The 15,590-nt window shown below is 32.5% G+C and overlaps 1 protein-coding gene across 1 annotated transcript in view; it reads left to right on the forward strand.

Moving 5' to 3' along the window:
- Positions 1–15,590, forward strand: part of LOC130664428 (UPF0235 protein C15orf40 homolog) — a 69,571-nt gene that overhangs the window by 17,337 nt on the left and 36,644 nt on the right. The window contains exon 2 of the mRNA XM_057464290.1: positions 13,021–13,111. Coding sequence (XP_057320273.1) covers positions 13,021–13,111 — 91 coding nt within the window. The remainder of the gene's footprint in view (positions 1–13,020; positions 13,112–15,590) is intronic.

Genomic DNA, 15,590 nt, shown 5'->3' on the forward strand with positions numbered 1-15,590 from the left:
TTTAGTTAAAGAAAAGATATAAGATTTGTGAAAAGTATGAGAAAGTAGTTACAGTTTTGAGTCAGGTTCGCGATCTAATGTTAATATTATTTTTATAAAATAATTATAGGGAATATGTTAGTCAGTAAGTTAATTATTGCCTAATGAACGTCAAAAATGAGATCCGGGTACGTTAGTCGTACGATTTTTGCTACAGCAAGTATGCTAGAGTAACAAATTTAAGATTATGGTTCCCGTTCACCGAATACTATTCGAGTATCGGTTGGCTCCAGTTATTTAATTATTTTTAATTAATTTAGTTATAAGGTTTTGACGCGCATCATTTAGATGCCAAGTTGCTGTTCGGATTTACTGGATCGTTGTATTTTTCGGATTCAGTATTTTGTTATAGAGAGTAAGATTATTTGTATTATGTTCTAGTATTTGATTTATTTTATTGTTAAATAAAAATTGCAAATCATTTAATAATTTACACGAGTTTGGGATGATTTAACCCGGACCACTCCCTCTCTCCATAAACCTACACACTGAGCGACACCACGGCATACCGTAACTCTGTTTTTAGTGCTCCAGTCTCTGTCTTGTTTTGCTATTAAGTTTGAGCATTTTAGTTTAAGTTTTGAATTTTATTTTATGCGTGGTTTTGGTGATAATTCCACAGATCAAAAATTATCCACCTCATTTATGCGTGGTTTATGAAATAATTCCACAGATCAAAAATTATTAAAATTTTCGTAACTTACTGGTTTGGTGATTCCAGTGATAAAAATTACCTGGCGCCCTATTAGTATCGAGACTGGAGGCTAAGGACAGAGAACGAAGTTGTAGCGCAAAGATTAGCGTATAATTTTTGCGTTATAGTATACATGTCAAATTAACATGGATGGTGATATATCTATACGTACATTTATTCCACCAGGGGCGCTTGCGCATTACCGTCTTAGTACAGCTGTTTTTTTTATTTTTATTGTTGCTAATTGGTAAGCCTGAAATTTTTCAATTCAATTTAAAAAAATTTTTTTTTTAATTCACATATATTTTTTTTGTTATTAATCGAGATATTTTGAGTAAGTTCTTTTATAATTATAAAAAAAATACTAATATAATAAAAAAAAAAAAACAACAACAAATTTTAATGAATGAAAATTGTATATATTTTAAATTTATTCGTGTTTCTTGCCATTTTTTATTATTATTTTATAATAAATGAGCATTATGAGTCGTGCACTTTTGGATTTTTCAAATTTTTATTAAATTAAGCGATCTAGACGGTTCTTGCGGCATTCGAAAGAGCCTGTTTAAACTTAAATTTCGGAAAAATTTGAATTTATTTAAGAGGTGGTCAGGGTCTCGCACCTTTGACAAATTGATTTTTTAAATTTTTCTCTTCATTTTTCTTTTCTTATAGTTAAATATTTCAGAATATATTTCCAAAAATTCAATCAGAGCAACCCTTGCCTCACTCTCCCCTAAGTTAAAAATAAAAATTTTTTTTTGATCAAGTTTTCAGGGAGGCCTTCTTGCCCCAGGGGGAATTCTCGCCCCCTCCTCCCTTAAATTGAAAAAAAAAAGAAAAAAAAATTTCCACTTTTTTCTTCTAAAATTTCAATGGCGTTATTCTCAAAACTATACTTTTTCAAAGTCCATGATCACTGCCATTTAAAAACTACGTGACCGATTTATTTCTAATTTGGCAGAAATTTCAAAGATTCACTGAACTTTTACGCCCTGCCGAAAACTCCTAATTACAAACAAGTTTGGAAAAGTTTTGGTACATCGAGTTTCGATTTTCCTCATAAGGACGGGATACGGTTCAAATTAGGCTTGCTGTATTTCGGAAAGCCTCATGCATCCCGAATTGGTACTTTGGCATGTCGCACTGGAATTCTAGTCGGACCCTGATTTGGCATACCAGACTTCGGCAAGCCTTCGGTAACCACCATAAGGCAGCAGTATCAATTTCTGAAGATACGCCGAAGTTAACTCAGCCATTCACTTTCCTACTAACTACTTGATTTGGAATTCCGGACTTCGGCAAGCATTTGGTCATCACCATTAAATATCAGTCAGGAATTCCAAAAGTATTCCTCACTAATGCCATGCCACACCTTCCCCCAATAGCAACCAAGTTTGGAATGTTTTTGGCATTTCGAGCTTTGGTTTTCCTCATGCAAATACCATAATGTCCGAATTTGGCTTGCCGTATTTTGGTTTTTATTATGAGGCCAGAAAAAGGTCCGAATCAGGCTTGCCGTATTTCTGAAAGTCTTATTCAGTCTAAATTGGTCTTTTGGCAAGCCTAACTGGCATTTCTACTCGGGTATAACACTTCTCATAGAACTCATTCATTCTTATAAAATCTCTATGGGAATCTATTGGATTCTATGAGATTTTTTGAACAGGGTACCCAGTGAACACATGACCTTATTTTGACGTCATACGTAGGTCATAGCAATGTCACGACTTCTGATGTGAATTTGATGTCAATCTGACGTTCTATATGACTTTAATATGATGTAAAGCTTGTGACATCATATTGATGTAAGCATGACTCTTGTACGATGTCACAGTTATGACTTATGTATTACGTACGTTTGACATAGAATCTACATCACATTGTTATGTAGTAATAAAGTCATTATCCGTATATCATAATGACGTAATTTTAAAATCATACATTTATGTCAGTAGCAAAGTCATGGTTATACGTAATGTGGATGTCACTCTTAAATCATATCTTTACATCAGTGACAAGTCAGTATTTTACGCAATGCTGATGTAATGTCCGAGTCATAGATTTTTATCATCTATTTATTGAAATAAAACAATCATAGAATGAATTTTCAAATATGTGTAAATGTGTAAAAATAACAACTAAACGTCGAACATTTTTGGGGTCAAAGTAATCGATCAACTCGATAATAGATCATTCAGACGTTTTAGATTAAAACATTAGCGTGAGCATAAAAAAATTAACTTTATTTGTTTAAATGATATATCGAAAATATCATTTAGGATGACAAAGAAAATGTAACGACAGTTTGAACTCTTTTGCTATTATGATTTTAAAGTTTAGTATCACAATTTTTCAATCGATTGAATTTCATACGATTTTGTGAAATTATTTAATGTTTCGCAAAATTTTATATAAGATTTTTTAAATTTCACATCACAACAAAAAATTTAAAAATTTGATGAAACTTAATGAAATTTTATACAATTATCATCGAGGTCGACAAATATTGCTTCTATAAAATTTCATATAAGTTCATGGAGTTTTTTAAATTTTGTAAAAATCCATCACGAAAACTTATTAACTCTGTCTTTTCCGGCATTTCACTCTAAATACATCAATTAAGCTCGAGATCTGAACTCTCGTGATGTGGACCAGTGAGCAACGTTCAGGACTACCAGCCAAGAGGAGCCGTGTTCGAACCCAGCAGACGCCCAGGATTTTTTCATCATTTAACGTTATCTAATCTTGTTTCAGAATTCACAATGCATTCGCGCAGTAATAATCAAATCAAAAATTCGGTATTTCATTTTATTTTTTTCTTTTTCAAAATATTTTTTCCGAATTGATAATTTTGACATCACCCATATGTCATATTGACGTCATAGAAGGTCACACAGACATCACATTTACATCATGCATACGTCATTAGTTTTACATCATAATCTTACGTAAAAAAGTGGGAAATAATGAGTCACACCTGACTCATTCGTGACTTATATCTTACGTAAATGATGACATAGCGTAACGTCACTCTGACGTCAAATTTACGTCAATGTGTTTACTGGGTAGTTACAATAATACTATCAACCGAATCAGAAACTTGTTGATTAAAATTTATATCATTTATAATTTGATCTACACTATTAATAAAGTAGAGATTTAATCTATTAGCAATAATTTTATGATCAGCTATTATACTACCTTTAAAATTAACACAATCAAGAGTTGTAGATGATTTATGCTTATCACCAACAATATTATTAAAGATTTCCACATTAATTTCGTATATACAATTGACCATGCGAAAAACAGGTTTTTCTACATAAGTTCACTAATTAAAAATACTCATTTAAAAGTATTGAAATAGATAAGAATTAAATACTTTTGAATAAATCCTATTTCATAAGGTTTTCATCTGGACATGAAAAATTAATACTTTTCAATTATATTAAATCTACAAATAATATAAGAATTTCTGAACTTCCAAAGAATTGAAAAAGATTCGAATAAATTGATATTTTTAATCTTTCTGAATCCCCGTCGATAACAAGAAAGTTTTGAATTTTAGGGTCATGTGTGGGATTGAAAAAAATTCGAATGAATTGACAGTTTTTAATCTTTCTAAATTTCCCTCAATACCAAAATAGTTCCATATTTCCAATTATGACTTGAATTGAAATATATTAAAATGAATTCACATTAACGAATTTTTTTCAATAGCAAAATAGTTTCACATTTTAGGTCACGTGAAGGATTGAAAAAAATTGAGAATCTTCAATTTTTCTGAATCCTTCTCAATACTAAAAATAGTTCCATATTTTATATCACGTCTAGGATTGAAAAGAATTCAAATTAATTGACATTTTTGAATCTTTCTGAATCCTTCTCAATACCAAAATAGTTCCATATTTCCAATTATGACTTGAATTGAAATAAATTAAAATGAATTCACATTTTAGAATCTTTCTGAATCTTTTTCAATAACAAAATAGTTCCCATTTCGGGTTATGTGTAGGATTGAAAAAAATCAGTTAGTAAGTTAGTTAAAATCATCAGGATAGTTTCCCATGACTTAAAACGAGAAAAATTGATGAGAACTCAATTTTCAAAAACTGGAGTGAAACCAATCATTTTTCATTTTTTTGGAAATCATAAATTTCCATAGGAGAAAACGAGTTGATAACGATGAATGAGGGTGGTTATCTCAACGCGAACCACGCTAATTAATAGTTAATAATCAACGAGGGAACATTGAAGTTGAATATTCGATAACGTAGTTATACAATTTTTTTCATCATCAGATATATAAGGCGCAAGAGATTTAAATTACATATAGAAACTGAAATATTGTTCATTTTCAAAAAACATCATTGGGTCGACTGGTAAAATATTATTTTAGAAAGCGCGAGGTGTACTGTTCAAATCTTCGGCCGTGCACTTTTTTTTATAGTCTCGGTCAACAGATTTGGTCTGGCACGCTCATATACAACGTATCACGCGGCCTCATTATTTTTCCCGGGTTTTTTTTTTCTCAAAAATGGAAATAAATTATAAATAATAAAATTTTTAATTATATTGAATACTTTTAAATTGTATTTGAGAATTGAAGAGTATTCAAGACATACAAGAATTAATCCTGATCAATATATTTGAATTCCACTCTAGAATTAAAAATCGGTCTGTCAGTTAACCCTGCGGGCCAGCCCCAAAACTTCCCGCTGTTTTCGAGCTCAAGAACCTTGAAAACATTATTGTGAATACATTTTCGAGCTCTTCGAGCTCGAAAATACGTTTGTGTGCTGTTGTTTTCGAAAAAAAACGTTTTTCACCATTTTTTCTCCAACGATATCTCTCAAACGAATAAACCGATTGAGGCGGTTGAGGTGGCAATCGACGCGTTTTATCAAGTCCTAAAGCTGATCGAATTTTGAATTCGATTTATCGAGTCGTTTTTGAGATATTTCAAAAAAAATAAAAAATAAATTTTCTTTTAATTCTTTCGACAACAGTTTCTCTTGAACGAATGAACCGATTTTGATGGTTGAGGTGGCATTCGACGCGGCTTATAAAGCTCTAGAGCCCAGTCTATTTTGGAATCAATCCATCGAGCACATTAAAAGTTATCCAAAAAAAAACATTTTTGAAAAAATTTTATTTTTGGAATATCTCTGAACGAGCCCTACCGATCAAGCTCAATTTTCTTATGGCTTCAAGATATTGAAAATCCGCGTCGAATAACACCTTAAAGTTCAAAATCGGTTCATCCGTTCAAAAGATACAGGTATTTTCATACGTACGTACGGATATACATACATACATACATACATACATACATACACTCGGACATCATCGTGAAATTCGTCAGAATAGCTTCCTAGGACCTCAAAACGTCGACATCTGGTGAAAATTCGATTTTCGTAAATCGGACCGAAACCAATAACTTCCCGATTTTTTGAAAATTTACAATTTTCTTAGCGGGAAGTTAAAAAGTATTCAAATCATAAACTATTGAGTCCCATTCAATACTTTTGCATTCCACATCAAAATTGAAAAAAATTCAAATGATAAGAAATTTAATCCCATTCAATACTTTCGAATTCCACTTTGGAATTGGAAGGTATTGAAATGATGAAAGATTGAATTCTTATTCAATACTTTCGAATTCCACTTTGGAATTGGAAGGTATTGAAATGATGAAAGATTGAATTCTTATTCAATACTTTTGAATTCCATTATAAGAATTAGAAAGTATTCAGACTGAAAAGAATTGAAATAATTTTCAATACCTTTCAATGAGTATTTTTAATTAGAAAATTGCTACCTTATTGAGAGATTGTCCCTGTGCTTTATTAACGGTTAATGCAAAAGCTAATGCTACTGGATACTGTGAAAGTTCGAATTCGAATGGTAAAACTGACTGGGATACTGAAAGTTTAATCCGTGGAATCAAAACATTCAGTTCACGACTCGTACCTCTGAGACTTAAACATTCAATCATGTTATTGAACAAAGAAATTATTTTATTTTATAATGAATTCACTGGCATACCAATCCCATTCAAATATTTTATTTGTAATATTTCGCTAGCCCTTCGGTGCTAGCATCTTCAGACTCATGTGATGATGTTTCCATATTTATCCTTTAGTTTCCTCCATTCCATGTTTAATGCCTTGTATAATTATTCGTAGTTGTTATTTTAATATATATTAAAGGCATTAAACAAGGCATTAAACATGGAATGAAGGAAACTAAAGGATAAATATGGAAACATCATCACATGAGTTTGAAGATGCTAGCACCGAGGGGCTAGCGAAATATTACAAATAAAATATTTGAATGGGATTGGTATGCCAGTGAATTCATTATAAAATAAAATAAAACACCAATCTAAGGATATATGAATGAAATATCATTCATATATATTAAAATAACAACAACAAATAAAGAAATTATTCTAAAAGGCGAGTTCCTTTAATAAGTCCTTTCGCAGTATTTATATTTCTCATTAAAATGACGATAGCACTAACTTTTAATATTAATTTAAGCCTTGGAAGTCCTGAAACTTCTATACTATTTAAAAACTCAGTTGAAAATTTTAATTCATCGGACAAATTATTCGAATTACTTTTATTTATGCTATAGTAAACACGTTCAACTGAATTAATCGTTGAAAGTACTTATAAATTCATCCTGTAGCAATACTCGTTTGTGGACACCGAATTGCGGAGTCGATAATACTATCACTCAAAAGATCCTGTCCCTCATATATAAATTTGATTGGCGTTGCTATACCACACAAACGTCTGCTAATGATATACTCTGTTCCCATATCCGGTGCTTGCATAAGTGTACCATTACCAAGTTCAAGAATATAATTTGCAAATTCTTCTCCACCTTCATTAACTCTCATATTTTGTTGTAGCTCGAACTTTTTGACTGATTTCCATATTGGATTGAAGTTTACCAGTGTTCCACTGTTGTAGCACGAAGTCCATGAGGAATGACGGAAAGACATTGTTTAAAATCTCCACACATAAGAACGACATGACCACCAAAAATTTTATCCCTATTATCGACATCAGAAATATCTCGATAAAAACGATTAAGTATTGCTAATATCTCTGAAAGTGCTGAACTTATTTCATCAATAATAAGAATAGCTCAGCATTTTTTATATAGTGGTCAAGCCACCGTGGAATCACGGTGGATACACGACGTAATCACAGTGGATACACTGTGTATACCCGGTGGTGAAATGGAACAAACCCACCGTGTAACCACGGTGGATCCACGGTGTTCACACTTCCACGGTGTTTCCACCGTGATTCAAATCTGCGAGGGCTGTCCTAAAGCAGAACTGCGAGTAACGCCTGAAACCGTTTCATGCGTTAAGTTAATCGGGAGCTTAAATTGACTGTGTATTGTACGACCACTCTCTAATGAACTTGTTGCTATACCTGTTATTGCGACAGGTATACAATGACTTCCGAGATGTTTTACATAAGCTATAAGACATCCTTCGACATACGTTTTATCACAACCAGCAGGCGCATCTAAGAAGAAGATATTCGACATTTGAGGATTTTGTATAGCGGATATCACGGCACTAATGAATTGACGTTGATCATTCGTAGCACTCTTGAGCAAATTTTCGAAAAGCTGTTTCTGATCATCAATAACCTGAGTTGATTTATGAATAATTACTCTAGTAGGTGTTGGTAATCTAAGATCTCTGCAAGAAGTATTATTAGTCAATAATACTTCTTCAATTTCAAGAAGAGAAAGATTATAAGCTTGGTCTTCTTTATAATTTCTCAGAAAATCTTCACTCATTGCATGACCAACCAGTGTCCAAAGTTCAAGACAATTAGAAGGTACATTAATTCCACAGATAATTGCAAAAAGATGGCGGATTTGATATGGCATGCATGAGTCGATTGCTTCTTCAATAGTTTCTTGCCAATGTCCATCATTTGCTGCTATTCCACGATTGATCGCTGCTTGTTGAAAGCTCTCGCATAATACTCTTTCAACAGAATTCGTATCGATCACAGTTTGTAGATCTTCCAATGATTTCGTACCTTTTAACTAAAGTAGTAAAAGACGCAGAAAATAACATTCTATTTGCTTTGGACTAACTGTGTACAGGCGACTAACAACTTTGGCACTCCTTGCTCGTGGTTTCCACTTATTATCCTCCCATTTATAATGCTCTGGTAGTTCTCTGTACAACCATTGATGAGCTTTATCATCTTCTTGATTTAAATTGAATCATTCTAATAATTTTGTTGTTTTTGGAAAATCTATTGCTTGCTGCTCACTACCTTCCTGAAAATATATTTTTTGTTCGCTTGGTAAATGACAATCTAATCTAAATACAGTGTGATTCTGATAATGCATTTCATAAGAATATGAAATTATCTAGAAAGAATTCTCCAACAAGCCTCGCAAGATCCTACCCAACGTGCATCTAAATAAGCTTTTATTTTGTCATAATCAAATTGATTAGATGAACTAATATTTGCTGTTATACAGGCGAATTTTTTTTATAAATATACTTGTAAATATATTTAACATATTTAACTGTTGTACAAACTTCAACATTTATGTGAGCTTTATACTTAAGAAGTAGGTAATGGTTGTGTGATACTACCCATCTGTTATCAATTATGCGACTTTGAACTTCAGCAGTCCTTTTATCATTACGCTGACGGCAAACAGGAAAACCGTTAAGATTTTCACATGTTCTTTCACAGAAATCTTTTGGAAAATTTTCTCTACATAATCTAATAGATCTTTATCGACATTCTTATCAGGTACTTCTGCACTGACAACTTTATTGACTTGATCTAGGTCTTTAATTTTGCTATCATCCTCTAGTGAAATCAAAATATGGGCATGAGGAAGCCCACGTTTTTGAAACTCGATAGTATAGACGATAACAACAACGGTACCAAATATTTTTTTGTTGGTTATATCATTTATAAGCTCTTTAAATTTCTGATGAAACACACGAACAATCAATTCAGGACACATCCAAGCTGATTCTCCAGGTCGTAAATTATCAGTAACTTCTTTCCAATCTGGATCGCAGTAAACGTTATGAAAAGATCAGGTTTTCCGTATTTACCAATTATTGATATAGCGTATTGGTATTTGCTTTCCGTATTCCTAGGGCTGTTAATGAATGTAGATGGAAGTACATAAAATTTTCCTACTCTGGCATTATGATTTTCGGCCTTATTTTTTACATAGTCAGACAGACCTTTATAAGTTTCGACGCAGAGTGTTCTTTGGTTGTGACGGATCCATTCAAGTCGAGTTCCTTCAATACGAATGTACATATCTACTATCCACTGTAAATATAATTTTTGACTGAGATGAATAAGATCATCATTTGATCTAAGTGATATACGATACTGAGCATATTGAAGCATAGTGAAAGGTAAACCCGGATGCCAACCTAGCCCACCTTCTAGAAATAACAGAGGATACGACAAAGGATCAAGAAATGGGCTCAAAACTGAAATTCTTTTTATACCCTGGCGGTTTTGAATCACCCTGGAAACAGCTTGGAAACACCCTGGGAGCAGAAACACGGTGGAATCACGGTAGATCCAGGGTGGTTACACGGTGGGTTTGTGCCTAACTGCTTATCAGTTTTAGCTTTTGCACTTACCATAGCTAACGCGGCGTTATAAGAACGAATATTTGTAATAAAACCTCTCGATTCGATATGATTCGTTGTTAATAATGAGTGAATCAAACCTGAATTTTTTGGTAAAGATAAATTAATTTTACCGTTTCTGCAGCATTTAATATATCTCCCACTAATTGGTCGTTCAGAAGGAAAGAATCGAGCATGAAAATGTTCGCAAATTTGATCCAGTTTACCAAGTGAATGAAGTTCAGGATAGAAATCATTTTGAAGGGCAACAGGATCTAAAGAAGGATTTCCACGAACCTCTTTTCGTATTTTTCTTTTTTTTTATCACGATATTGACGATCCCGACTCGGCATTTATTCAATTGAAGAAATCTGAATAATCAAAATTTGTATCTTCATTGATATGATCTTCAAGAAAATTACGGAATTTAATTTTAATATTTATATGTATAAATATCTATATAGTGAAAACTTATCTCCGTTTTCTTTTTTTTAAAATAGCATAAAAAATTAAACTTTATTATAATACTATATTCAATAATTTTATAACCTTTGATTAGAAAAGTTATTTATAATATTTTCTATTTTATTCAAATTTGATTTATTAACGCTAGATAATAGCTTAAAATTTATTCTTTTCTATTTAAATTTGTCGTTTATTTATTCTATCAATCGATTAGACTATAGATAAATAGTAAGTTAATAAAAATCATATAATGACATTCTTTACAAACTGCAAACTTGTCAACGATAAAACAAAAAAAAAAAAGTATAAATTTGCTTACCTTCTGAAATGGTAAGAATGAACATTACCGACTTTTTTAACTTCCCGCTAAGAAAATCGACGATTTTCGAAAAATTGGGAAGTAATTGTTTTCACCCCGATTTTCGAAAGTCGAGTTTTCACCAGATGTTAAAGTTTTGAGGTCCTAGGAAGCTATTCTGACTATTTTCAGAATGATGTCCGAGTGTATGTATGTGTGTGTGTGTGTGTGTGTGTGTGTGTGTGTGTGTGTGTGCTAGCTAAATTTAATTATTTAAATCGATTCTCATAACTAAAATGGGTTAAATTTCATAATTTTAAGACGAGCAATCAATTATCTTTCGACTAAAAAAGGGATTTTTCTAAAAAAATTTTTTTTTAAAGAAGTTTTTAAAATGAGAGGCTAAATACCACTGAGTCTACGGTATAGATGCACAGTAGGCTCGCGTCATGACACTTCACACATATACATGTGTTTGAACGTGTACTTGGCGCGAGACACTTCTGTGTCTTCTGATTCTGTAAAGACGGAAACCAGAAAAATCGATGTTCGACGTAGATTGCCCAAATTAATCGATCGCTTCCCATGGTACACATACACACAAATATATATCTAAGTTTCACGTATACGAGTTGAAAGATTCACGTTACAAAATAAGAGGCTACAAAAATTTTTGCCTACCGTGCCTTAAGAAGTTTCACTTCAAAAATAGATAAATTAACACTATGTTGCTGAGTATAATAATTTTAGATTACATACAATTATACGCAGTAGTGTGTTTAACAATAATTGAGTCGCTCTTTGGTGGCAATGGTTCCAATACAAATAGCTTGAGCACGTTGCACATGCTTATTAATCAATACTCTTAATTTTTTATTTTCGGCAGAAAGAAAAAATTGAATACAAATTTTATTAAACAAGGAACTTAAATTATTATCCTTGATTATGAGTAATAAAATGTGCGAGTGTATCAGTAGATAGTTAGATGTTATATTTTATAAACGCAAGTAAAATTCAAAATTTTATTTAATTGTGCATGTCCACTGATTAGAGTTTCGGATCGAAGTGACGATCAATACCTGAGGAGTCATAGGGATCAGTTACGTTATCCCTACTCTTTCAACCTCGAGTCGATTGTCACACTGGGTCGACAGTGACGATTCTATTGGCCTGTATAATAGAACTTTAAGAGTTTTCTATAATTAAAAATTATTTGACGTTAACGAGAATTTTGATGAGTAGTTGCAGAGCTGATAAGAACGACTGGGCAATTTACCTGGTCTCAGTGTTTTTCAACGATTGGTTCTTAATTTAGGTGTCAGTATTTTTATTTTTTGCAATCTGATTATTTATATTGGAACCAGTTATATGTTTTGCCCTGAATGCACTGTGTGATTACTGTTGACGCGCTGTGTAACCACGATGAGTACACCGTGTTACTAACGTGAATCCATCATGTAGCCACGATGAATACGCCGTGATATCAACACAGATACACTGCATGAACACGATGGGTAACACCGTGCAACCACTGTGTTACCACCGTCAAAATTCGGTGTATTGACTGTGGTAAAATTACTCTGTAACCACCGAAGATTCACCGAGATTACACGATGTTTACACGTTTACGGTGTTTCTATCATGGGCCTACCATGATTTAAAACTGCCAGAAATATTGATCACATTCAAAAGATTGACAGTTATTCTTACTTTAAGAAATCGAATCGTTAAATGTTTTTTTTTTTAACCATAAACTCATGATTTAATCTGATAAAATAGTTACAAAGTTGATTTAAATCATTCAATCTAATCGGGGTATGTATTTTACTTAATCTAAATTTACTTTTGATACAGCTTCAAGTGGGACCAGTATCTGTCGATAAAGATGGCAACGTGATTTTAAGAATTCAAGCAAAACCCGGGGCTAAGCGAAGTCAAATAACAGGTATGTACAAATGAATGGTTAAAAATTAAAAAGCAAAAAAAGGTGGGTGTTTAAATTTATATACGCGCGATAGGAGTTGCCTGAGTAAAAAATAGTTTATATAATGATATTTAACTCTGGATAACTATATAAGTTCTTTGCTTTGGTCGGCGATAACTCCGCGCAAAATCATCGTAAAAGACTTGTTGTGGTTTTCAAAAAAGAAAAAAATACTGATGTAGAAGATTCGTAATTATAACAGGGCTAAGCTGCTACTCTGGTCGTCCTTACTAAGGGCGCCACTGGAAGTAATAGCGGCCTCCCAGAGCCGGATCTTGGATCGTCAGGGTCGGTGTAATTTTGTTTAATTGTAAGAGAAGGATGAGGAAGGATAATTTATAAATAAATTAATATGATTTCAATTTTCCACTTTTATTCCTTTTATTCATTTAAACCTTTTAACTCTTTTATCTTATGACCTTGTAACTTATAAACCTTTTTAAACCTTATAAACCTTATAACTATATACCTTACATAAACCTTATAACTTTTTATAAACCTTATTTTATCATAAACCTTTTTATATAAACCTTTATTTTAAACCTTTTATATAAACCTTTTTTTTGACCCGCAATAATTCATTTAACCAATTTTAATAACCCGCAAAATTAAAATATAGCCGTTACCTTTGGCATATCACACACACACACTTTTAGACCTTATTAGCCAACTACCTTTGGCACTAAATTTAAAATCGCTTAACCTTCGCGAGACCTTATTTTCTAATTCCTAAAATCTTGATCATCCTGATCTATTTTACACACACACACTCACTCAGTCCCCTGGACTATTTTACACTCACACTGATTTTAAATGAATGGCGTCCTGCCATTGACTAATTATTCCTCCACAACTTTTTAATAAATAAATTAATTAATTCAATATTTTGGTTAAAGAGATTAATTCAATTAATTAATTATTTATTGTTTATTCCTTTACTTGTTTTAATTTTCCTCTGATTCCATAACTTTTCCCAAACTTTATCAACGTTTCTTTCTTTCTAGTACTCGATTATTTTTATAACGATATAATTCTTAAATTTCCCTTTTCCATTTATCTCCTTTATTTATTTTCCTTACTTAGTTGATTTATTTAATTGATTAATTATTTTATTTAAATTAATTTCCTTAATTAATAATTTGACTTGTCACTACCGGTGACCTTGACTACGGAATCTATTCTTTTCCCGAGACATTAATTTTCTTTATTTTAATTTTATTCAATTATAATTATTTCATTAATTAATTTATTAGTTCTGCGGACTTGATCATTGACTAGACTCGATAATTTCCGGTGCGTGAGTTACACGATCTACCTGGAAATTTCTAGAACACTTCCGGCGACTGCCTGGAAATATTTTACTACGTAATAGCTCCGGCAACCTACCTGGAGTCAATTAATTTAATTAATTTATTCAATTTAATTCTAGCCAAATTTATAAATGTTAATTTCCCAAATTAATTTCGACGCGACGATACCAGATATACGACTGAATACTTAATAAATTTTTCCGGCTTCCGGCCTGGAATAAATTTATATAAATACCTTTACAATAATTCAATTTTCACAGGTTTGTCCTCGTCGTTTTATTTGTCCTGGTCACGTCCTGGGTTTCGGTTATTTTCCTTTTTGTCCGTCTCTTTTGTGTTTTATTGTCTGGTCCTGTCCGGTACTTGTCCTCTCTCTCTCTTTCTCTCACACCAACCCGCGTTCTCTCCTCCACCTGCTTTTCAAATACAATCAGTAATTTTGCCAGGGAAATACCGGCTATCTACCTGGTATTTTATATAAAATTTGGAAATGATTATCGCTTGGTTCCACAGTCGTTAACCCAAGTCGCAATTAAATAATTACCTGATGAATCTATTGGCGTCTGTTGATGGCGTCTATTCTGTCTTACAAGTTTACTTTTCTACGTCTTGACGGTCCGGTCGCTCTCGTGACAAGTGCCGCTTTCCGTTCCGGCTTCCGTTTATAAAATCTTACACCCCGTATGACTTCGGGTGTCTTCGGTTATCGGTCACTCCTACTTAACGCTAATTGGGGACTGACAGACGAGCCTCCAATTTTCACTCCCCGGTCGACTAGTCGCAACCTACGCGAATAACCCTGGGTGGTATTGCAACTATATCGACGGTGTGAACAATAGATTTTATTTTGAATTTATTTAAACGCGGTAAATTCAATTTACCCCGTTACATAATATTATTTGGAATCTGCGTAACAAAGTTCAAATCTGTATTTTTATTATGAAAACAAATGAGAGTAGTTTATCTTTGACCCCACTCTTCATGTAAAAACAGCTGACTTACAAATATGCATTGAAGTAAATACCCGGGAAAAAATGTTTTTATAAAATTTTATATTGAAAATGGCCTGTTAAAATTTTATGAAACTTTATAAAGTTTTATAAAAATTTATGGAGTTCTATAAAATTTTA

Source organism: Microplitis mediator, chromosome 3, assembly GCF_029852145.1.
Source record: "Microplitis mediator isolate UGA2020A chromosome 3, iyMicMedi2.1, whole genome shotgun sequence".
In the NCBI taxonomy this organism is placed as follows: Eukaryota; Metazoa; Arthropoda; class Insecta; order Hymenoptera; family Braconidae; genus Microplitis; species Microplitis mediator.